This window comes from Saccopteryx leptura, chromosome 9, assembly GCF_036850995.1.
Source record: "Saccopteryx leptura isolate mSacLep1 chromosome 9, mSacLep1_pri_phased_curated, whole genome shotgun sequence".
Lineage (NCBI taxonomy): Eukaryota > Metazoa > Chordata > Mammalia > Chiroptera > Emballonuridae > Saccopteryx > Saccopteryx leptura.
The window spans coordinates 23,467,743-23,490,749 of NC_089511.1; the positions used below are offsets into that span (position 1 = coordinate 23,467,743).

At 53.9% G+C, this 23,007-nt stretch overlaps 1 protein-coding gene across 2 annotated transcripts in view; it reads left to right on the plus strand.

Moving 5' to 3' along the window:
• Positions 1-23,007, plus strand: part of VAC14 (VAC14 component of PIKFYVE complex) — a 103,110-nt gene that overhangs the window by 26,671 nt on the left and 53,432 nt on the right. For both annotated transcript variants that reach the window (XM_066348574.1, XM_066348573.1), the window contains exons 10-12: positions 955-1,018; positions 7,767-7,911; positions 8,162-8,227. In XM_066348574.1, the coding sequence (XP_066204671.1) occupies positions 955-1,018; positions 7,767-7,911; positions 8,162-8,227 (275 nt within the window). The remainder of the gene's footprint in view (positions 1-954; positions 1,019-7,766; positions 7,912-8,161; positions 8,228-23,007) is intronic.

Sequence of the window (23,007 nt, forward strand, 5' to 3'; positions counted from 1 at the left end):
TTTTTAATTGAAGAAAATAGCCACCACACCCTTCCAGCCCTTGGCAACCTCTAATTTACTTCTGTCTTTAGAGATCTGCCTGTTCTGGACATTTCATATACATGGGATCATATAATACGCGACCCTTTGCCGTTGGGTTCCTTCCTTCAGGATCCCGTCCCCGGGTTCATCCATGTCCCCGGGTTCATCCATGTAGCACGCCAGTCCCTCATTTCTCTTTACGAGCAAATAATAGTCCATTGTATGGCTCTCACACATTCTGTTTGTCCATTCATCCGTTGATAGGATTTGGGTTGTGTACAGTTTTTGGCTATTTTAAATAATGCTGCTATGAGCATGCTGTGCAGGTTTTGGTGTGGGAGTAAGTTTTTCTTTCTCTTGGGAAACCCCTAGGAGTGGAATTGCTGGTCATCTGGGAACTGTGTTTAGCCCTTTTCAAGAGCAGCCAGACTGTTTTCCAAAGCAGCTGCACCGTTTCCCATTCCCACCAGCGGTGCCTGAGGCTCCCACATCCTCACCACCACTTGTTATCGTCTTTTTTATTTGAGCCATCCTAGTGGGTGCGAAACAAGATCGCATCTAAATGGGATCTCATCGTAGTTTTGGTTTATGTTGACCTGGTGGCTAATGATGTTGAGTGTCGCAGAAGTCATTTTTAGCATCCATTACTCTCTGGCCAACAGTCCCTTCTGAGGGTTTCCGGATGTGGTCAGCACCGGTGTCCCTCTCCTTGTGAGGTCACAGCGCCTAAAATCTTACAAGCACGGGTGCTATCCCCAAAGCTCTGGGGAACGAGTAGGCCTTGGATCCTCAGGGCTCCAGAGCAATGGTCCTTTTCAAGGGCCGGAATCAAGGTGTGGGGGACCAGAGAGTCTGTTTTTATAACAGGATCTTGTTCATTCCAAAGACCCCAGCAGCTTTTAGCATGATACATGTTCCTCTCTCTCTCCCCAGGCGGCCCCGATGGTTCCTGTGACTCTGGCCTCAGCGGCAGCACCAGCGTCCTGTCTCCAGCCGGGTAAGCGATTTATTCCAGCCAGAGGTGTTTGTGGACCGTGGGCAGCCTGGGCTTTTCCTGGGCGCAGGAGGACTGCAGTGAGGACCTGAGGCAAACCCCACCTGGGCCACTGCTTTATGGGGCACAGGAGGTGTCTGGTGATGAAGCCCAAGGGACACAGAGCAAGCCCAACCCACTCAGTTCTGATGGACAGATAGCCTTTTGGGGAAAGGGAATTAGACGCCCCTGCAGGTCAGTAAATGTAAGTCATCAAAGTGTAGTTAATACATGGTGATTACAGTAAGACACCTACAGACGCCTCTTCCCAGCACCGTTTACTTGTCCAGGATAATGGGCTTACAAAACTGACAAGGGGAGGGCTGTTCAAGGACAGTCTGGGTTACAGGCAGTAATTGGGTCTAACAGTGGACGGTGTGGGCAGCAGGAACTCGCTCTCCTAGGCTCCTGGGTCAGCTGTAATAACACAGCCTTCCACATGGGGGCAGTGCAGGCCAAGCATCGAGATAATTCCCTTTGCCAGCCCTCTCTGTACTTTGCAGGGTGATGACATTCCCCTGGGGAAGGTATTGTCACCGTGCTGTCCTTGTCTGAGTCCCCTAGTCATGGCCCATCTTGCTTTTTCTTTGGGTGGATTAGCACTGTTGAGGCCAGAATGGATGGCAGTTCTGCCAGGGATTTCTTCCCTTTGAACGCAGCCCAGGGGAGCCAGCTGCTCATGAAGGGAAAATGTGCACTCAGCCCCAAGCGGCTCTGCTCTCGCAGCCCCTTACAATTTTCTTCCTTTTATATCATTTTTAATTTATTCTTATCTCCAAGGACCCGGTGCATGGTTTCAAAGCATGCAAGTACTGATTATAAACATGGACCACCCTTAGAACTGCTCGCAGATTTTTAGAGCAAGCCAGTAAATGGTCATTCATTTATTCATTTTCAGTTAGTTATCACCCACTCCAGAGCACCTGCCTGTGTTCAGCCCTACAGGTTCCAAGATAGAGATATGGCCCCTGAACTTGGTTCCTGACCTTCAGGTTCTCTGGGGGGAGGCAGAGAAATAACTAGGAAGTTACCAGAAAGGGTAGTGACTACTATGACGGGGGGCTCAGAGGGTGCTGGGGCAAGCGATGGTGTCGGAGCCGAGGCTGGCGTAGTGCCGAACGCGCGGTGGTGAGTGCCGCCCGGGCCCTGCTGAGCCAGACCCTGTGGCAGCCTTAGCTTGTGCTAACGTTCAATCCCAGGGTCAGTAGAATTATGCCCCATTTAGAGCTGAGGACGCACAGAGAACGTGCCCGAGGGTCTCAGCTGGGTGCACACTAGTTGGGAGGGATAGACTCAGACTGAGGAGGGGGCAGACGGAATCTTCTTAGGTAGGAAGATGGAGAGATTTGAGATCTGTTTTGAAAGTAGAACTGACAATTTGCTAAAGGGATGGAGAGAAAGGAGAGAAAGAATAACTTATAGGTTTTGGGCTTTAGCCAAACTTGGATGTCCTGGTATCATTTCCCAGGCTGGAAGGAAGGACAGGTGTGTGAGTGAGCTAGTCAAGAGCTCTGTCCACAGTGGCTGTCACATCCCCAAGAGCAGACAGGGGCCAGTGTGGGGAGTGGGTGCTGGAACTCAGCGGAGAGGACTCAGTGGAGATGCAGGGAGACTGGTGTGCCCCACAGAGGAGACACTTGTTCTAGAGGCCGTGGGAGCCAGCTTTGCAGGCGGGCCTGCGCGAGCAGACCTGTGATTTAGAGCAGTGGTCCCCAACCTTTTTTGGGCCACGGACCGGCTTCATGTCAGAAAATATTTTCACAGACCGGCCTTTAGGGTGGGACGGATAAATGCACAAAATAAAATTATGCGACTGGCGTAAAAACTGTGGTATTTTTAAATATAATTGTCGAACTTACGAGACAAGCGTCAAGAGTGAGTCTTAGACGGATGTAACAGAGGGAATCTGGTCATTTTTAAAAATAAAACATTGTTCAGACTTAAATATAAATAAAACAAAAATAATGTAAGTTATTTATTCTTTCACTGCGGACCGGTACCAAATGGCCCATGGGCCAGTACCAGTCGCGGCCCGGGTTAGAGGGCCGCCTGGCAGCCCTGGGGGGATGGGTGAGAGGGAGGAACAAGACTGACAGCAGAAAGGCCTGTTGCAGACGTGTCATTATAACCTAGCCTACAGGGGAGTGTCCTCTCCCCTTCCCCCACCCTGCTTTGCCTCCCCCCCCTCCCCCCTCCCCCCGCTGCTTACATGTACCAGGCAGGGCCTCTGTCTCTTATGAATCCTCTGAGTAGTGGATCCCGTTTTCTGAGCGTACATCCTGGCTCCACCATGCCTGGCTATGTGTCCCTGGGAAAATAGCTTAACCTCTCCCTGCCTCAGCTTCCTCATCTGTAACCTGGGTGTGGTGGTGGTGCTGACTTCATAGAGGTCTGGAGTGTAAATGAGCTGGGCTGTGTATGGAGCACAGAATGGGACCCGGCCCACAGAAGCACTTTGCACATTCTAGTTACAGTTGTTATTACAAGAACCTTGTTATTGTCCTCATTTTGCAAACAAGGTCATAGGCCCAGAGAGGTTAACTTCTTGCCCAGAGTCATTCAGCTGATTGGTAGCCAAGTTGGGATTCAGGTTTGTTCTGTCTGACTCCAAAGCCCATGGTTTGACTTTTATTATTCCTAGTTGGAGAGTTGCAGAAGCTTTGTGTGTTGGCCTCTTTAGCTTACCTGACTCAGGAGCCCTGGACAGGCACTGCCATGTGGACAGGCTCCCACTCTGATCTGCAGGCCGTGGTGTCCTCAGTGACATTCAGTGCAGGTCTCTGGATGACGCTGGTGCCTTATACATATGGCAAGCAGATAGAGCTAGAAATCAGTGCTTCCCAACTTTTAGCATTTGCTGATTGAAAAAAAGTTATGATCCTTTATAAGGAAATAAGTTTGAAATGAAAAACTTTTTTTTAGGTTTACCTTCCTTTTGATTTGATTAGAGATGTGACATGTGGATACTCTGAAGTGTTAGACCTTATGGAAATAAAGTGCTGCTCCCAGCAGGAAGCATCAGAATTTATCATTATGTATTGGAAGCATCAGAAGCATTATTCAGGAAATAGGTATTTTAATGGCCACAGTAGCAGCACGCATTTGGAAATTGTAGTACATACACAGGTTAAGACAGTCATTATGAGATGCTTTATGAAAAAAATGCTTAGTGAAAATGGGGTTTTACAGACACCTTGAAATAACTCGGAAGCCCCAGGAGTGACTAATCTAGACTTTCAGAAGCCGTGCAGAAATGTATCATACTATAAACTGAACGAACTCCCTTCTTTTCTCTTCAGGTAAGGTGACCCGGGGGGCGGGGGTGCCTATATCAGGCACCAGACCTGTGCACTCTGGGAAGTGCCCAGGTTTCCAGAGCCCCAGGTCCCCACTGAGCATGCCCAGAGCCCTGCACACAGCAGCCCACCCCAGCCGGCGGAACAGCCCAGAGCTGCCTCTTCAGAGGCAGGTGCATCGGTCCTCCCTTTCCCAGGCACTGAGATAGTTCTCCTTGGTGTGTGCCTGCTTCCCTTGACCTTCACCTCCAGCCAGTCGAGGGAAGTGAGACCAGGGAGAGTGTGCAGCTGAGAAATGAGTTCGTGCGTGGCCTCATGTGAGGCTATGTGTGGTTCGTACTGTCTCTTAGCCTCAGTTTCCTCAGCTGTGCATTGATGGCTTAGGTTACGTGAACCGTGAGGTCCTTTCAGTTACATAGCTGTGCCTGACACCTCGCCTGCCCCACCAGCAGTCTGAAGGTCCCCGGGTCTATGTGGTGTGCTGGCTGGTGTTTGCTGTGGGAAGTCAGAGATTCTCAGTACACAGAATGCTGCCAGTTCACACCGGCTCCTTCAGATCCTTCCTTTGTCATTTGGCCCTGACAGTGTCACCTGAGGGAGATGCCACCGTGGGCTGGCCCTTGCTTCCTACCCACAGATACACTGAGCTAGCCAGAAGCATCTCAGGACCACTGTGAATTAAGGAACCCAGAAGGCCAGGGACTGTCTAGACCAGCATCTTGGGGTCCCCTTCAGGTCACTAGATTTGGGGTGCCCCTCCCCCACAGAGATCACCAAGCTTCCCCAGTGTCCTCTCTCCCTAATGGAGACTTTGTCTGCTTTCCTAACAAGAAAATACATTGAAAGGTGTGTGTGACAACCCTTTCTTTCTCCACCACATGGGGCTGCCGGTCCGCTGCCTCTGCCAGGGGACAGTTGGAAATGATGGCACCATGGACTCTCCTGAGCCTGGCCCTTTGGGGGGCAGTGCCATGTGGTCAGTGAGGCCAATTCGGATTCAGACTGCTCAAATTCAAATTGCTGGCTCCACCACTCCCTGGCTCTGTAACCTTGGACAGGCTACTTAATGTTTCTGAGCTTCGAGTTCCTCGTCTCCCGAATGTGAGTAACATTGCATAGGGGCTCTGCGGGGAGAGAATGACGCTAGGTACGGAGCTCAGCATGGTGCCTGACGGTTTTATCCAAGAAATACGAGTTGTTATTTTCAGTACCACCGCCGTCTCATTGTTATCACAGCCCTGCGACTCTCCTCTCCCCGCACCCTGGGGTTTATACACACCACTGGGCCTGACGGCGGAGTAGGGTGGGGGAGCTGGGCTGGGCACTGCCTTCCCCCACCAGCAGCTCAGGACAAGGCCACTGCTAGATCAGTGCAGCCGAGGCCCCCAGAAAGTGAAAACAAGGCCTTCCTCCGGGGGGTGGGAGGTGGGAGTGGGGGGTGGCGGTTAAACTAAGAACGTTCCGTGACCACCATGCGCAGGGTCCTCCTTCGGCAGCTGGGCCTCTCTGCCTCCCAGCTTGGGAGGGGGACTCACCGAGGCCTGACCTCAGGCTCAGTGAGTTAGGAAAGAACAGGAGGGTTGGTTTCTGTTCGTTCCCCACTGCCTCTGGGCAGCCCCGGGACCCTCGGCCCAGGGAGGAGAGCTTGTGTAAGGGAGCTCACCAGAAAGAGCCCCGGAGGAGGCCAGCAGGGTGGGAAAGTGGGACCTGGAGATAAGTCAGCGGGTAGATCCTGGCAGGGGAGAGAATGTCTAGGAAATTGTCAGAGACTAGAGGAAAATGCTTAGGAAGCCCTAGGATGGGTTGCCAGCCTGCTGCTTTGGAGCTGTGCTGTCCACGGAAGAGCCGCCGTCACAGGGGCTCCCAGGCACGAGCAGTATGGCTAGACTGAGCTGAGCTGTGCCGTCAGCACGAAATGCACGCTGGGCTTCAAAGACTAGGGCACAAGAAAAAATACATGACATGCTATTAGTGATCTTTGTATTTCAGTTATATGTTGAGATGACTATTTGAGGTACAATGGGTTAATTAAAATGTATCATTAGCAATGACTTCCCCTGTTTCTTTTGACTTTAATATAAAGCCAGGAAATGTAAGATTTCATATGTGACCCGCATTATATTTCTCTCGAACGGTGAGCTTGAGAGAGAGGTTGAGCAGAGGGTGATGGGAGCCCACATGTGTCGCCCCAACTCATTGAAGGCTACCAAGGACCTAGATGTTGGGTACCTTTGGAAGACCCCAGGAACTTCCTTTCCCAGTCCTCCCTTTTGGCCACCAGGGGCTCGAAGTGCCCACTGTAGCCCTTGAAATGGGCACCATGGGGAATCATCGAACTATATTAAGTAGCAGTTCCGTTTTGCACTCACAGAGCTCAGAATCATGCCCTTTAGGAGTTCACATCAAATGAGCTTCAGAGAGCCTGCAGGCGAGTTAGGGAAGCACAGGCGTTGAGTTCCTGATGTAAGGGAATAATTGAGCAGCCTGGAAATACCATGAAAGACCATTTGTACAGGCAGCGGCTGAAGCGCCTGGCCTGGTCCTCGAGAAATGCAGCCCCTGTCTGCGCCTGCCAGGCACCTCTGGGCAAATGCAGTGTGACGCATCGGTAGGAAGGAGCCGCCCCCTGACATCCTCAGGGTTTTTGCCCATGTTGTCCCCATCCCCGTAATCCCCAGCCTTTGACCAGGCCCTGTGCTTTGGCAGAAAGCTGAAGCAGTGTCCCAGGAGCACCCAGCGCTCTCGGCTGCCCAGCAGGACTCCTGGAGAGCAGCGAGGCGTTGGTCATAAGGCCAGGAGCCTGGGTCGCGCCGGAGCAGAGCACACTGAACAGCTCCACTTCTGGGAGTCAGAGGCTGGCTTCCCCGACCAGCGAGAACGTCACTGCGTCGGAGGAGCTCACAAGGCTTCTCAACCAGGCCGAGTCCTGTGCTGAGGGCCCTGGAGTGTGACAGATAGTGGTCCACGCTCCCTGTCCTCTCTTGAGAAATGTTCTTCGGGTGCCTTGTGAAGGCCCTGTGAGTTTAAGGGGTGCTGTCAGGGCTTTCTCTTGGACTTTCTGGACATGCTGGTTTTGTTGTATCACAAAGGGTCTGTCTGGACTTGAATGTCCTGAGGGTGCTACCTGTCCTTTCAGCCCTGACGTCTGCTGGGTCCCAGCTCAGTGGCACTGGAGGTTTTCTACTGTGAAAGCCAGGATAGTGTTGGTGAAGAAAAGGGGACATGGGTGGGCACCCTCTTGCCCCACTGTGTCACAGAGGGAGAGACACAGGCGCCTGTGAGCCCAGCAATGGCGGGTGCCCCCTGTGCGTCCAGCTGGAGAGCGGACAGATGCATGGTTCTGTATGTAGGGCCAGGGTGGTGCTGCGGTGTTGGAGAGGGATACACTGGGCTTCAACTCCTGCTCTTGCCCACAGCACTGAAAGGGCCCCGGTCACCCTGCACCTAGATGGCATTGTGCAGGTCCTGAACTGCCACCTCAGTGACATGGCCATCGGGATGATGACCAGGATTGCTGTCCTGAAGTGGCTTTACCACCTCTACATCAAGACTCCCCGGAAGGTGAGCCCCAGGCCCATGGGCTCAGTAGGTCCCTCCGAGCTAGGGGCCTTTTCCAGGTCCACTTTGGTTTCCAAGGACCTGCTCATGCTTGGTGGGGTTTGGGTCATTGGAGAAACTGACAAACAGGATTGACAGGTGCTTGAGGACCATTAGCATCAGGGTGGAGGAGGTCTGTGCAGGGGGCCCTGTGTGAGCTGCACCCGGGCCTGGAGCAAGGGCGCACTCACGGTGCTGTGTCCCTGTTCTCCAGATGTTCCGGCACACGGACAGCCTCTTCCCCATCCTGCTACAGACGTTATCGGATGAATCTGACGAGGTAGGTCCAGCCCCTCTGCCCTGTGATATGGCTTCCTGGCCTCCCGCTTTGAATGACTGATGGGATCTCGTAGCTAAGAGGTGCTTGTTTTGTCATTCTCTTAAAGCAACACCCCAAAATTGCCCTGTTCCTGAGACCAGGTAAGGCACACCCTTTAGAGGGGACACTGTGTGTGTTACTCTTGGCTTTGGGAATAGGTTCTCCCCCTCTGCTGGCTCTTCTGAAGAGCACACTGGGTCAGGGCATCCGAGGGTACCAGTCTGCACAGGGAGCTCGCTGGGCCCTGGAAGGCAGGGGACAGAGGCAGGAGGGGGCGTGACTGGGTCGGGTGCTGAGTGCATGGTCTGCCCCTGCCTCGTGGCCTGAACTTGACCAAGTCACTTCTCAACTCTGCATCTCTTTTCTTCCATGTTCAGTAGGGTGGTAACTACACACAGGTCGCGAGAATAAAATACTCCATGCTTGCGTTTTATTGAGATACTTGGGTGCCATGCTGGGCGCATGCTGAACACTGAGCGCTAGTCGTGTTGTTCATTTCAGCTGGACTCCACTTTGACCTTGAGTTTGAAATTGGACCCATCAGCATTGCTTTGTTGGGGTCACGAAGAGCTGCTGGAAGAAAGGGGAGAGGCTGGCCCAGGTCCCAGGTAGCAGGATAACCCCGAGTGGGAAGCTGGCTGGGAGAATTGGGGAGCAGCTGGACTCGGCCCTTCTGCCATCTGAGGGCTTCTCGGCAACACATCTCTCCCCCACCCCGTTCTCAGCAGGTTTCATTCCAGTTAGGGGAGGATTTGCAGCTGGGCATTGCCACTTGCGGGGGGACATCCTGTCTCTCTACCCCTGCCAGCTCCGGTGCCCCGACTCACTCCTCTCCTTCCCTCTCCAGGCTCTGGGCAGCTGGGGTCCAGGCAGAGCTCTTGTCCTTCATGCGGCAGTGGGTCTGCGAATCTACAGACCTCCCACATTGCCTCGTGGGAACACAGGAGCGGACAAGGGCTGGAGGTTGGGGGAAAGAGAGGGATGTGGCACGCAGCTCCTGTGGAGTGAGGCACCTTGTCCTCCCTGGGCTGGTACCAGCCTTGTGTGGAGCCCAGGGCAGTTGCGCTGCGGCCCAAACCTGAGCTGAAAAGAAGCAGACAAGCTGATGTCTGCCTTAAGTTCTCTAAGGTACTCCACATTTCCAGAAAAAATCCGGAACAGATGGTGTGGGAACCTGCCCTGATCCCTCCCGCCCCCCCCCCCATACGAGCGCACACCCTCTCCCCCTTCCCCCACCACCCACTGCAGTGTGAGGCCCAGGTGGACTTGGCCCAGTTCTGCCTGAGTTGAGAGTGACTCACTGCACAGTCACAGCCCTCATTTCAATACAAAAAGGAACTTTGCTGATAGGTTCCTTCCCTAGGACTGCACTGGAAGCAGCTGAGTTTTCAATCCTTTAAATTGAGTTGTTTAATCCCATCCAGCTCTCTTTGCTTGCAATTGGTTTTGTGTGCGTGTGCATTTAAAGGGAGCGGAGGAGATGCAGTCCATTAAACAGCTCTGTTCAGGCCACGGCTGTGGAAACTCCATTTGCTGAAGCTCCAAATGTTGTCAGGGCTTTGAGGCACATCTTGTGGGTCTCCAGTGTGGATAGAATTGCAGCTGCTCTTGGGGACAGTTGCGGGGGTGGGGGTTGCTGTAACAGGAGTAGAGTCCCTGTTTTCCCATCTCTAGGAGAAAGATTTGGGGACCTCGATAATGAGTCCTGGTTCTGCCACATCCTGCTTCACCAGAGTGACATTCCTAAGTGTCCTCTACCTAGTCTCTTTGGTGACTTTGAGGGCATACTGTGTGTTGGCAATGAACAGACAGCCACGAACAAGACAAGCCCCTCTTCTCCGGAGCTTCCTTTCTGGGATATCTAGAATGCTCTCTGTTGAGTATTCCCATTATTTCCAAACACAGCCCTGATACCAAATCAGGGCCCTCTGGGGTTTAGGGCCTGAAGGCCATACAATCAAATCAAACCACAGCCAAACGGTGGCAGGCGGTCCCTTCCTATTAAAGGCTTCATGGAATCTAATAGATACAACAGTCGCCACAAAGGTCCTTCCATCCAGTCTAGGGCCTTGAGGCACAGGTCTTAATAACAGCTCATTTGTGTGAAGTTATTACTGTGTCGGGAACTGTGCTACACCCTTCACTTGTAGTATTTAGAGAGGCCTTGGTAATTCCGTGGGAAAATACTGTTTTGCCGTTCAGAAAACTAAGGCCTCAGGAAGTTAAGTAACTTGCCAGCTAGGAAGAGGTGGAGCAAACTCAGAACCAGATCTGTTTGACTCCAAAGCCTATTCCTTTTCCCCCGCTCCCCTTTTTTCCAAGTGAGAGGAGGGGAGATAGAGAGACAGACTCTTGTATATGCCCCAGGTGAGATCTACCCGGCAACCCCCATCTGGGGCCATGCTCCCAACCGAACTATTTTTAGCACCTGAGGTGGAGGCTCCACAGAGCCATCCTCAGTGCCTGGGCCCAGTGCTCTCAACCAGTGGAGCCATGGCTGTGGGAGGAGAATAGAGGGGGCAGGGGAAGGGTAGAGAAGCAGATGGTCGCTTCTCCTGTGTGCCCTGACTGGGAATCAAACGTGGGACATCCACACGCCAAGCTGATGCTCTACCACTGGGCCAACCAGCCAGGGCCCAAAGCCTGTTGTTTTAATCACATAACTGCCAGGCCTGTGTTTTACCACATGTGGCCCTTACTACCCCCATCAGAAGCAGCTGGGGAGATAGAGACCTCACATCTAATTGTTTCATCATCTCCATTTCTGGCCACCTTCTCTTGCCACACAAGTTCTTGAGAAGAGTTCTGCTTGGTGTGGAAAGAGGTATGCTGAAGAAGCTCCCCCTCCAGCCCCCAGACCCTTTTCCACTTTTTTAAATTGATTTTTAGAAATTCTTTGTATGTTGGAGCATTAGATTCATCATCTTGTTGCAGATGTTTTTTTCTCCCAGTGTGATTGTGAAAACCCACATGCTTCTCGCCCTTGGTGAGAGCCACTGGCCTCAGAACAGAGCATATGCAGGTGTTAATGACGCAAGAGCTAGGCTTAGGTGGAGCAGGGCTTCAGAGACCTCGCTGTGTCTCTCCACTGTGTTCCACAGTCTCATTGGCACATGAGCTCACGGGGATGTCTTGTCTGTCATTGTTCCTCAGTTCCTTCCTGGTGACAGCTCAGCAGTCCACACTGTTCTGGCATCCTCAGTTGTCTCTGCTTTTCTGTTGTTCAGGATGAGTGGCTGTTTGCTCTGTACCGCCTGCTCCTTGCAGACTTTATCTGCAAATCCCTCTCGTCAGAAAGAATTTGCAGGTGTCAAATTGATATTCTTGGCACTAGAATAGAAACCCTCCCATTAGCTAAAGATCCAATTACTTGTTTTTAAGTGACAATGTGCCCTGATTCAACAGCGTGGAATGCAGGGCACATGCTCAGAGCTTCTTGCTGGACCCTGGTGGGGAGTCGGGACTGCTGCTTCCCCTCGGGGAGGATGCCAGTTGTCGGCTCCTCCCAAGCCAGCAGCTGCCTGAGTGAACTGTGCCCATGAGCCCCGGAGGACGGGTCCTCTCCGTGCTCCTGATGGTGTGGCTGGCCCGGGAACGGCCTCAGGTCATTCCTCTCCCCCGCCCCACTCCCAGGCACAACTGCCTCCTACCCTGCATTTAAAATCCTCAGGGTGTAATGATGTTTCATTATCCATTTGTCCAGACTCACAGAACATACACGAGCAGTGACTCCTCATGGAAGCCGTGGCCCTTGGGGAGAGTGATGGCGGCAGTGTGGGTTCATGGACTGGACCGATGTAGTGGGGCAGCTGGTAACGGGAGGGCTGGGCAGGGGCGGGGAGTAGGAGAACTCTGTGCCTCTGTTCAGTATCGCTACGCACCTGAAACTGCTCTAAAAAACAGACTATTTAAAACAAACAAAAATGTAAAACTTTTTTTTTTTTAAGATTTTATTTATTCATTATAGAGAGGGGAGAGGGAGAGAGAGAGAGAGAAGGGGGGAGGAGCAGGAAGCATCAACTCCCATATGTGCCTTGAGCAGGCAAGCCCAGGGTTTCGAACCGGCGACCTCAGCATTTCCAGGTCGACGCTTTATCCACTGCGCCACCACAGGTCAGGCAAAACTTTTTTTTTTAATGTCAGTCTTAGAAGAGGCCTGGAAGGAGTCTGGCTGCCCTCTGACTGAATGTGGCGTCCATGCAGCTGGCCTCAGGCCTGAGCTTGGTCCCAGCGCTCACCCCTTCTTCCCAGGGCCCTTGGGCAGGGAGCCACCCTCCCCAGCGTGGTATACGGGACTAACGATGGCTATACTTGCCTCGCAGACCCTCGTTTAAAGGGATAGTGGAAAGCTCCTTCCCAGATCCTGGCCATTGGAACAACCTGTCCGTCGTTACAGGCTCTTTAGGGAGAAATTGGGGGAGTTGGCCTTTTTACTGTGTTGAACTCTCCCACCCAGGAGCAGGCTCATCCCATTTACATAAGCTGTCTAGTAAGGTTTTAGGTTTGCAGGTCTTACTCATTATGAAGTTTACTTTTGGTATTTTATATTTTTGTTGTGATTGTGAGTAGCATCCCTTTTGGTAATATTTTCTCTCCAGTGGCAGTGCAGCCTGGTGGTTAAGAGCAGGGGCTTTGAGGTCAGAAAGTCCCAGAGTCCAGTCCGTAGCTCTGCCACTTAAATGATTGGCCTTGAGCAGGTGACCAAGTCTCTCCGAGCCTAGTTCCCTTACTCAAAAACCAAGAATAATAGGGGAACCACCTTTCCAGGTTTGTCGAGAGGATCAGATGAGATGAATGTAAGATGCTCTGCCCAGGGCCCAGCATGTGTAAACAGTGGGCTTCTCTGGGGCTGGCAATGGTTTCTGTGCGGGGCCCAATGGCAGACACCCTGACATCAGGAACCTGGGCCCCGTGGTGCCCCGGACCCTTCCTGCCTTGGCCTCAGCAGCAAGAGCCGAACAGAAGCCGGTCTGCCCTGCATCCTGCCTATCTTTGGGACCACACAGGCCCCGTGCAGGTGGCCAGGGTGGGCAGCAAGTTTGAGGGCTCATCATCCATCTCCACACCTTAGAACAAGTAAAGACAGTGGACAGCAGGACCAGCGCCTTCTCTACTCTCCCCCAGCCCCCCAGCTCCCCTGAGCAGGAGCTGCCCAGGGCAGGAGCAAGGCCTGACGGTCAGCACGTCGAGTTTCCAGCTGCCCCAGTCCAGGAAAGGAGGAGAAATGGCCTGTCCCTGCCACAGACTCTTGCTCAGACGCAAAATCTTCAGGTTCCATTTGGATCCAGAAGGGCACGCCCTGCTGGGGCTCCAGAAGCAGCCTCCCCAGATTTTGTTCAGCATCTCAGAACCAGGGTGTCTTAACACTTAGAGCATGTGTTCCCAACCTGGAAGAAGCCCCCCTTTCTCTCCCCGAGTTTCGGAGTAACCACGAAAAGAAATTACTGATGGGAGTTTGTTTATGTGACTGGTACAGAAGCAGAAGAAAAAGAATGAGAACCACCTTTCTAGGAAACGTGGAGGGTAGGATGGTTGTGAGGGCATTGTTCATGGCAGTGTGGAGTTTCCAGCTCGGGAGCCCAGTGCCTGCATGGAGAGCGTGGCCCGGCCATCACGCCCAGTGTGCTGGGCAGCCGTGACTGAGGGGCTGGGGCAGCAGGGCAGGGTCTCCGAGGGATTGGGAGGCGCCTAACAAAAATAAAGACGCCACAGGAGGAGTGATAGGCCCTATCCCGGGCAGGCCTGGTGCCTTCCCTGCCCTCAGCCCTGCGATACTCCTCAGCAGTACCCAGGTCTGCAGGGCAGTGCCCAAGAGTGGCTCCAGCCCTTGCTGACTCCTGAGGGAAAAGGGGCCACCAGCTGTCTCTTTGGTGTAAAACCCAGCCCATTAACCTACCCTGTCTCAGGACACTTGCCACTTACCAGCAGGGCGTTGCAGGGGACAGATGCGGCTGTTTTTGAGAGATGGTTGGCTTTGGTGGAGGGGGAGAGGACTTCATTTGTGTTCATGGTCCAGGGATAGGAGAAGCAGAGCAGAACTGAGTTCTCAAATCTCTCAGAGGAGGGAGCTCGCCAGGGCTGACTGCCCAAAAGAGAAGCAGGGCGAGACTCCTGTAAGAGCCGAGCGGAAGAACTCTGGGGCTGGGCTGCGACAGTCCTGTTTGCAGGACCCCTCCTAACTGGCAGCCTAAGCCCAGCCCCCAGGGTAGGGTAGGGGGAGCTGCCTTCGGCTCTGTCTCGGGGAGCAGAGCCCTGTTGTCCCATCGCATCCTTTGACTCTTCTTTTCCCAAGGAACTCTGGTCACTTTGGTCTGACGGGTTGGTCAGCTGAGCCCAGGGACTCATCACTCTGCTTTAAGGGGATTTAGTTAGTGACAACAGGGACGCACATTTCAAGATGATTGGGGCTGCGCGCTCCTGTCCTGGGAAGGAGACAGGAGAAATTTGCTATTGGAAATTGGCCATCCCTCAGTGTCAGCCCCAGAAATGAGGGCTCCCACTTCATTAGAGGACCCTTCGCTTGAGGGCAGCGTGGAGGGCCAGTGACAGCCCGTCCAACACCCCCACTGCTGGCTTCTTTCGGAAACTGGTGGGTGCTGTGTCAGGCTGTGTCTGTGGGAGGGGACTGGGAGAGGAGAGGGTGGACACCGAAGTCTGTGAGGTGGCTGCACTGTTCACAGGGCATCGCGCCATCTGTTGTCTCAGCGAGTCTACTGGTGGTCCTGGAGTGATTGTAATTTTCCCAAGTTTGACATCAAAGGAAGTTCAGGCATGAGGAGATAACGTGCCCAAGGTCACACCACTAGGAGCCAGAATTGGAAGTCGTGTCTGTCTGAGTCCAGAATATCTAAAACCCCACGCAAGGTCTGACCCCGCTGCAGAGCAGGGGTTCCGCGGCCCGGCACTGCTTGCCCCAAGCCAGCCCCTCCCACCGCGGGTGATCTGGCCTCTGAGCTGCAGCTCAGGTGCGCCTTCTCTCTAAGTATGTGACCCGACCTAGCCCGGGCTGCCCTGGGCTGCTCACCGACCCAGGCACACCCATTCCCCCCACCCCCCGCTCCCTCCCAGGTGTGGAGGGGGGCGGTGTGGGATGCAGCCTGGGTGTGGGATGCAGCCTGGGTGAGGGACAGGAGGCCTCTGGTCCAGGGCGCCTGCTCTGTGGGACCAGCAAGTCCCTGGCATCGCACCTCGGTTTTTGCTTCCCTGGAATTGGGTGGACTGGGTTGTTAGTCCCGTCCAGCCTTTGTGTGGTCCTGACTCCCCTCCCCGGAATACTAATGCGGCCTGTTCAAAAGTGGATAGTCTTCCGTAAGAATGGGGCTTGTTTTTCCTTCTTATGTCCTTGCCTTGGTTTTTATTCCACCTCAATTTTCATTCCATCCACTCTCCAAAACAAACCAAAACAGCCCCTCGATGCTGGAGATTTCTTTGCCATCAGATGGCATGGTTGGGTCAGGGAGGGTGAGGGGTAGGTGTCAGGGCCCAGAACTTGCCCAGTTTTCTTGCCCGTGGCCCACCCCAGCTGGGGAATGAGCTGTCCCAGCAGGAGCATCTGAGATGCAGAGGCGTGGACCTCTTTCTACTGCAGCCCTCGGGGGGTCTAGCCTAAGGCTGACCTGTCCCAGTCTCCAGAGACACCCTGGCCCCACAGCCCAGTGGAGGCACTCGCAGTCACCACCAGGGGTCCTGGGAGGACTTTGGTCTTCTGAAAAGAGCCGTTGGCAGGGAGAGGAGGGGACCAGCAACGTAACAGTCCCAGAATCCCACCTAGCAAGAGGGCCCCTGCGCACTGTCGTTTCCCGTGTCTGCACTTGGCATTGGGTGGCCCACCTCAGCCTCCCCAGGGAGGGGGGGCCCCACAGGAACTGCAGTTGGCCTGGCCGCGTTCCAGCTGGGGAGGCAGGTTGTGGGCCGTGTGTTCTTAGTGTTTATCTCTGTCTGGATTCCTTCCAGTGATGAGCAAGTGAAGACCCAAAGCCAGCACAGTAACTGGCAGGAGTGGGTTGAGTTGGGGGGGAAGGGGGCTGCTTGGCCCACCTGTGCTCTTGATAAAGACAGAGGTGGGGCTGAGAGGGTGGGAAACGGGAGGCATGCTTCCCCAAGTAGGGCCCATTGGCATAGGAGCGGTGCCGCGAAGGGGAGCTGGACAAGAAGCCCTACAACACAGCCTCCCAGACCAGGGCTGCCAGCAGAATCCTCTGGAGCAGGGGTCTCAAACTCGCGGCCCGCCGAACAATTTTGTGCGGCCCGCAGACTAATCCACAGGCTTACTTAATTTTATCCAAAATATTTTGAACTTCGTGGATTAGTCTGCGGGCCGCACAAAATTGTTCGGCGGGCCACATGCGGCCCGGAGTTTGAGACCCCTGCTCTGGAGCTTTTGGAAACCCAGCTGCTTGGGCCCCAGCCCAGACCTGAACTGTTCCCTCAGGTGGGCCCCCAGGCTCCCAGGTGATTTTCTTGGACATCTCTGGCTGAGAACCATGGGTGGAGACCAGTGTCAGGATCCTCCTGGGAGACTAAGGGCCTTGCCCCTAGCTCTCAGCCCCGATGCCGCCCTCTCCACAGGCCACGGGGCGATGGCCAGCCCTGGACCCCTGTTTTCTCCCGGAACCCTACTCGGTGTTCATGGCATCTTCAGAAACCAAAATTTCTCGCTGTTCTTTTCTTTTCTCTTGTGAGAATGACCGCAGCTGAATCGGCTGAATTTCCCTATGTTCTGTGGGCAGTTCACAAGGCCCGCAGTCAGGGCCGGTTGTTTGGTGAGCCCACGGGTGCCGGGGACTGGCCGTCGGCCCACCGCTGCCAGGGAGAGCTGCCACCAGCACTCGCTCCCTGCCCGCTCCCTGTGCCAGGCGGGTGTCACTGACCGCATGACCTTGGTGCAGCTCCACAGCAGCCCTCCCAGGGTCGGTTCTGTTGTGCTCCCTCTGTGCCTAAGAGGAAACCGAGACCCGGGGAAATGAAGTAACTTAATCAAGAGCTCGGCTTGGATCACACACACACACACACACACACACACACACACACCACTCCTCCTGCACATCAAGGCTGGCCAGGTAGGTCCCATCTGTGTCAGCCATCCCTGGTGCACTCTCATAGCCCTTGTCACTCTGGGGAGAGGCCATGTCCAGCACACAGCAGGCAGTCGGAAACATGGTCTGAGAAAGAGAACAAAGCGGAGGTGAGGAGGATGCAGAGCTGATCCCACTGGGCCTGCCCCACTCTCCTGGCCCTCCTGCTGGGACCTGGCCCCTCGGGAACAGACAAGAAGCTGGGCCTGGAGGAAAGCCTGCCTCCTCGGCCTGGGCTCAGTGTAGCTTTTAAGTATGCTGGGATTAAGCAAGACCTGGAGGCAGCCAGGAGACCAGGGAGCTTGTGCTGTTCTGGTTACCATGGACGGTGCCCTGGAGACAGCTGGCCCCTGGCTTGTATCACCTGGTAACGGAGCTGACAGTGTGTGTGCTGCTCTGGCGCTGCCCTCCACGCAGCAGACACTTCCCCGGCCCCCGCCTAGCTCCTGGGGAGAATGGGTACCGCTGAGGGCACCTCCTGGTCAGGGCCTGGCATGATGCAAATAAGCAATGCTTGACATCAGCAGGAAGGGGAGGCCTGTGGGGGGGAGGGTGGGGGGTCAGGAAACCATCTCCAAGTTATCTTGCTGCGGCTGGCCTTTCCCTTCTCTACCCTCAGAGCGATGGTGGCTGGACTGCTTTAAGCTCCAGAACCCACACTGTTGTCACTGTCAGTGGGACTTACCAGTAAGCATCTGGTGCGGGCCTCTTGCATATTTTTGCACGTGGCACAGAACTGGGCACTTCGGGAAGGATTTGGAAATCTGTTAAAAATGAAAAAAGTAGGCGAGGGAAAGAAAGAGGAAGGAAGGGAAAGAGAGAGAGAGAGAGAGAAAGGAATCCTGATCCCTAAAGACATGCGTTCAAAGTCAGGCCACCCAAACCAAGATGTAATTCTTTTTTTCTTTAAGTTGTTTTTTTTTTTTTTTTTTTTTTTTACTAAAACCAGAGGTTTTAATGAAGCTGGTTATCTCATGGGAAATAAAGCAGGTTTCAGCCTGAGCCATCCTTCTCTCCCCACCTCGATTAAACTTCTAGCAGTGCTTTCCTTGCTGGTTGCGAGGGCAGGGCTGGAGACCCGCCCACACACAGGAGATGGGCGTGGCCTGCTCTGACCCTGCAATAGCAAAAGCTTTTCTGAGATGCTACCATCCCAGGCCTGGGCCCCGCTGCTGCCTTCTGCCTCTCGTGGCCAGTCTGTGTCCAGGCCGAGGCCCCAGCTCTGGTTCCTTCTTCCAGAGCTCCAAGGGTGACTGCCCTGTGGCCTTCCCTCAGCAGCCTAGCTTCCTAGGGTCTGTTTTCTGGCCTGTTCCACCAGCCACAGGAGTCATTCCGTGTGGGGTTGTGGACTTAGGAGGCCCCTTGCGAAGGAAGCAGGAGATCCACAGCTTCCGTGCCTCTGCCCTGCCTCTCAGCTCCACTTCGAAGAGTCACAAGCAGTGCCTGACCCAGATCTCGGGCTCTGCTGTTCCACTGCTCTGGGAAGAAGCATCAGCTAGCCCTTAGCAGTGGCCTGCACCGGCCAGGCCTCGGCCTCTGGGGCCGTTAGCCAGAATTCACCTGTCCTTCCAGCACCCAGTGTGTCCCTTGAAGCACTCTTGCAGCTTCCTCCTGGCCGAGATGGGAGAGGGCCCCGCTTGGGGATTTCTTTCGCTCCTTTCAGGACTGGGAGACTAAGCCAGTGGACATCTGGGGTATAATCAGCTGACCAGTGGCCTAGCCAAACTTTTGACAAAAGTTTCTTAGAGATCAGTGATCAGAGTGAAGTGGGCGTCCTCTTCATCCATCCCCTTGGCAGAAGCCATCGGCAACCATCCGTCTTCCATTTCCTGCCTGGCACTGCAGGTCAGCAAGTATTTATCCAGCTTCCGCTGATGCCTCATCCTGGGACTTCGTGGTCAGGAGCCCTGCCTGGTAAGAGGCGAGGATGGGCCCAGCCTAGGGACTTGGCCATGCACAGCTCTGGGTCTCCAGCTGTTCCCAGATAGTAAAGGAGCGGCCGCTAGCACTAGGGGACCAAGAGAAGGGACTTCCTACTCTGAGGGGTTTTCCAGGGCTGGTCGGTGGACGAAGTGTTAGGACAGGAAACGGCCACCATCCCAGAGAGACTGCCCCTGGTTTGCTGGAATGCAGTGCGGTGACAGCCTGCAGTGGCCCCATCCTGATGAAGTCAGGCCCCATCCCTCAGACAGTGAAAGGGGCCCTTGCCAGAGTCAGGTCACATCCCACAAGGAAGGGCTCTCTCAGGAATCCCCTGGCCTCCTCACTTTTGCTCCCCAAGCCATAGAGGGTATGAAGCTCCCTACTGCCCCTGCAGCCTTCCCCTCCCAGTTACTTTGTCAGATGTTTTCCACACCCAGTTGCCATTGACCCTTTCACTCTGAGATGGCCAACTCAATTCCACTTCAGGATAAGGACCAGTTGATAGACCCTCTCCTCCACCCCCCCAGCTGTTGCCATGGTAACAGCAGGCACTCCCATTCCTGTAGAATATTGCTTTTTTGTAACCTTCTTCCCTCCCTCTCTTTCACTCCTTCTTTCTCTCACACAAAAATAAAGCGCAAGTGTCTTATATTCATTTTGCAAAAAGCTGTGTAGTGCATACTAATTGGCATGGCTTCCTCCTGCTTTGAGCTTTTCCTGTTCTCGGAGCCAGGATTACAGGCCAGCGCAGCCATGGGCCAGCTGGCCTGCTCGTTGGAAGGTGGGCTAGCCCGATTTCTAGAGGCCGAGCAGCATGTCTGTAGCTCAGGGCCTTCTATCCAGGCCTTAAGCAGATGCCTCATAAGCAAGACTGCTGAGATCACCTTGTCCTTGTCCTACAGCAGGGGTCGGGAACCTATGGCTCGCGAGCCAGATGTGGCTCTTTTGATGGCTACATCTGGCTCGCAGACAAATCTTTAATAAAAAAAATAATGTTAAAAATATAAAACAGCCTGACCTGTGGTGGCGCAGTAGATAAAGCATCAACCTGGAACGCTGAGGTTGCTGGTTCAAAACCCTGGGCTTGCCTGGTCAAGGCACATATGGGAGTTGATGCTTCCTGTTCCTCCTCCCTTCTCTCTCTCTCTTTCTCTCTCTCTCTCTCTCTCTCCCCCCTAAAATAAATAAAATAAAAAAGGAAAATATATATATATATATAAAACATTCTCATGTATTACAATCCATTCATTTCCTACCGCTCATTCATGTTCATGGTTGCGGGTGGCTGGCGCCAATCACAGCTGTCCTCCGGGACAACGCCAAATTTTTACTGGGTAATGCTTAACGTACATGGGTCATTGTATGGCTCTCACAGAATTATATTTTAAAATATGTGGCGTTCGTGGCTCTCTCAGCCAAAAAGTTTCCCAACCCCTGTCCTAGAGCTTTCTGTCCACAGGCCAAGGGCTGTGGGGTCTCCAGGGGGTGGAGCACCAAAACCTGGCCTGACACAGAGACTCAAAGCCACGTCCAGCTGAGGGTTACCCCTCTGGCCCAGACCCAGGCCTGTTGACATTGCCTCCCATGGCCTTCCCTCGCAAGGGGGCCTCTCCGGGCTCCTGAGGCAGAGGCAGAGCCCTGGCCTAGGCCTGCATCAGGAGTGCTGATCTGCAACCTCAAGTTCAGCCCCTGTACTGAGTGGGTTTGCTGAGGGCTGGTGACCCTGGACATCAGAGAGCTGCCTTGAAGCCCCAGAGTGGCACTCTACAAGGTCCCAACTCCCCTCTTCAAGACATTCTTTGCCCTCCATTTTGCTGTGTGTGTGTGTGTGTGTGTGTGTGTGTGTGTGTGTGTGTGTGTACCCAGGTACACGTGGTATTGCCCCAGGCAGGGCTGGCTGGCTAGCTGTAGGCTTTATGCCAGCCCCTAAGGGCCAGAGACAAATCTTTTGATATGTACGTAAGCACAGAGGAGTGGCTGGGATTACTGCAGGAAACTAGGCACTTCCTGCTTTCATTGTGCAGTTGAAGTGTAATTTGCACTCATTTGCCATTTGGTGTTAAAATTCCTAAAATAAGAGAATTCAAATGTAAAATTTGCAGCTTTGCTGGCTGCACTCTCCAGTGGGGCTGGGAGGAGGTGGCACAGAGCTGTGTGACACAGATTCTCTGGTGGGGAGATGAATGTGAAGCCCTCTATGGTGCACTGCCCTCCCAGCCCAGCTCCTCAGCCATGGCCCTGGCTGGGGCCTAGGAGTTTGCTCACTGGCTGCATTTGACCACCAGGGTTTGCCCCCTGGAGGGCGAGTGCTTCTGTGCAGCTGTGCACTCCCATGCACTCATGCACTTGGGTTGCCTCTTTGACCCCCTTGGCTTTCCTGTGAGTCTGACCCAGGTGTGAAATCAAGGAGGGTTAGCAAGGGTGTCTCCCTCAGGCTGTGGGCAGAGCAAGAGCTGATTGCTCAGTAAGTACCATTGGGAATTTTTAGGGTGTCAACTTGGGATTTTGACTTGGTGGGTTGTTTTTTGAGATAGAATCCACATACCATGAAATTCACTCTTTTGAAGTATGCAACTTGATGAGTATTCTTTGCAAATGAGGTTGTGCAACCATCACCACTATCTGATTCTAGAACATGTTCATCACCCCAACAAGAAACCCTGTACCCATTAGCAGTCACCTCCGGGTCTCCATCCTCCCTCCTCTGGTGGCCACTAATCTGCTTTCTGTCTCTGGACATTTCACATAAAAGGCATCGCCACACGGTCTGTGACTTGTGCATCTGGCTGTTTCTGCTCAGCAGAAGTTTTCAAGGTTCATCCATGTTGTAGCATGTGTCAGAACTGCATTCCTTAGTATCACCAAAGAACATCCCCTGGCATGGATACGCCACCTTCTGTCACCCGTTTATCAGTTGATGGGAATTTGGTTGTTTCCACTTTCCGGCTCTGATGTGTGATGCTGCCGTGAATGTTCCTATTGAAGTTTGTATGTGGACATGTGTTCAGCCCCGTTAGGTAAATACTAGGGGTGGGAGTAAGCCTGTCGTAACTGTGTCCAACTTCTTGAGGCACAGCTGGTTTGCTCCTTGCCTTACTGTTTAATTTTGGACAAGTCACTCCCTGACCTGGGCTCCCTGGGCTTGCTTTGCCTAACCGACCTTTAGATAGCGACTTGCTTGGAAAAGGGAGCATCAGAGTGCGCGTCTGTGCACACCCTGCAGGCACGGCTGGGGCTGCTCCGTCAGAGCGCTGTACCCTCACCGCTCTGCTATCTGTTCCCCACCTGCCCTCGGTCCTGCTGCCGCTGTTGAAGCACAAAGCCTTCTGGGAGCCTCCCTCGATGGCAGTAGAGGTCGGGCCTTCCTACTTCTGGACCTAGCCCTACCCAGGCTCCAGCCTGGGCACTAGGCAGCCCTTGCTCCTGTCTGGACTGGTCTGTCTGGACTGCTTAGCAGCCACACTCTTCAGCTGCATTCCCTGCAGTCTCAGCAGTCAGAATGTTCCAGAATGCACAAAAGGACAGGGGATAAGTCTGCCTCCAGGCCATGGGCAGTGGTGGGGCAGCACCTAGCACAGCACCTGGCACGGCACACAATGGGGGCATCTGGATGTGCCTGCAGTCCAGCCCGTGTGGGGAACGTGGCTGGACGGCTGGAGGTGGCATCTGGATGTGCCTGCAGTCCAGGCCGTGTGGGGGACGTGGCTGGAGGGCTGGGAGGTGGCATCTGGATGTGCCTGCAGT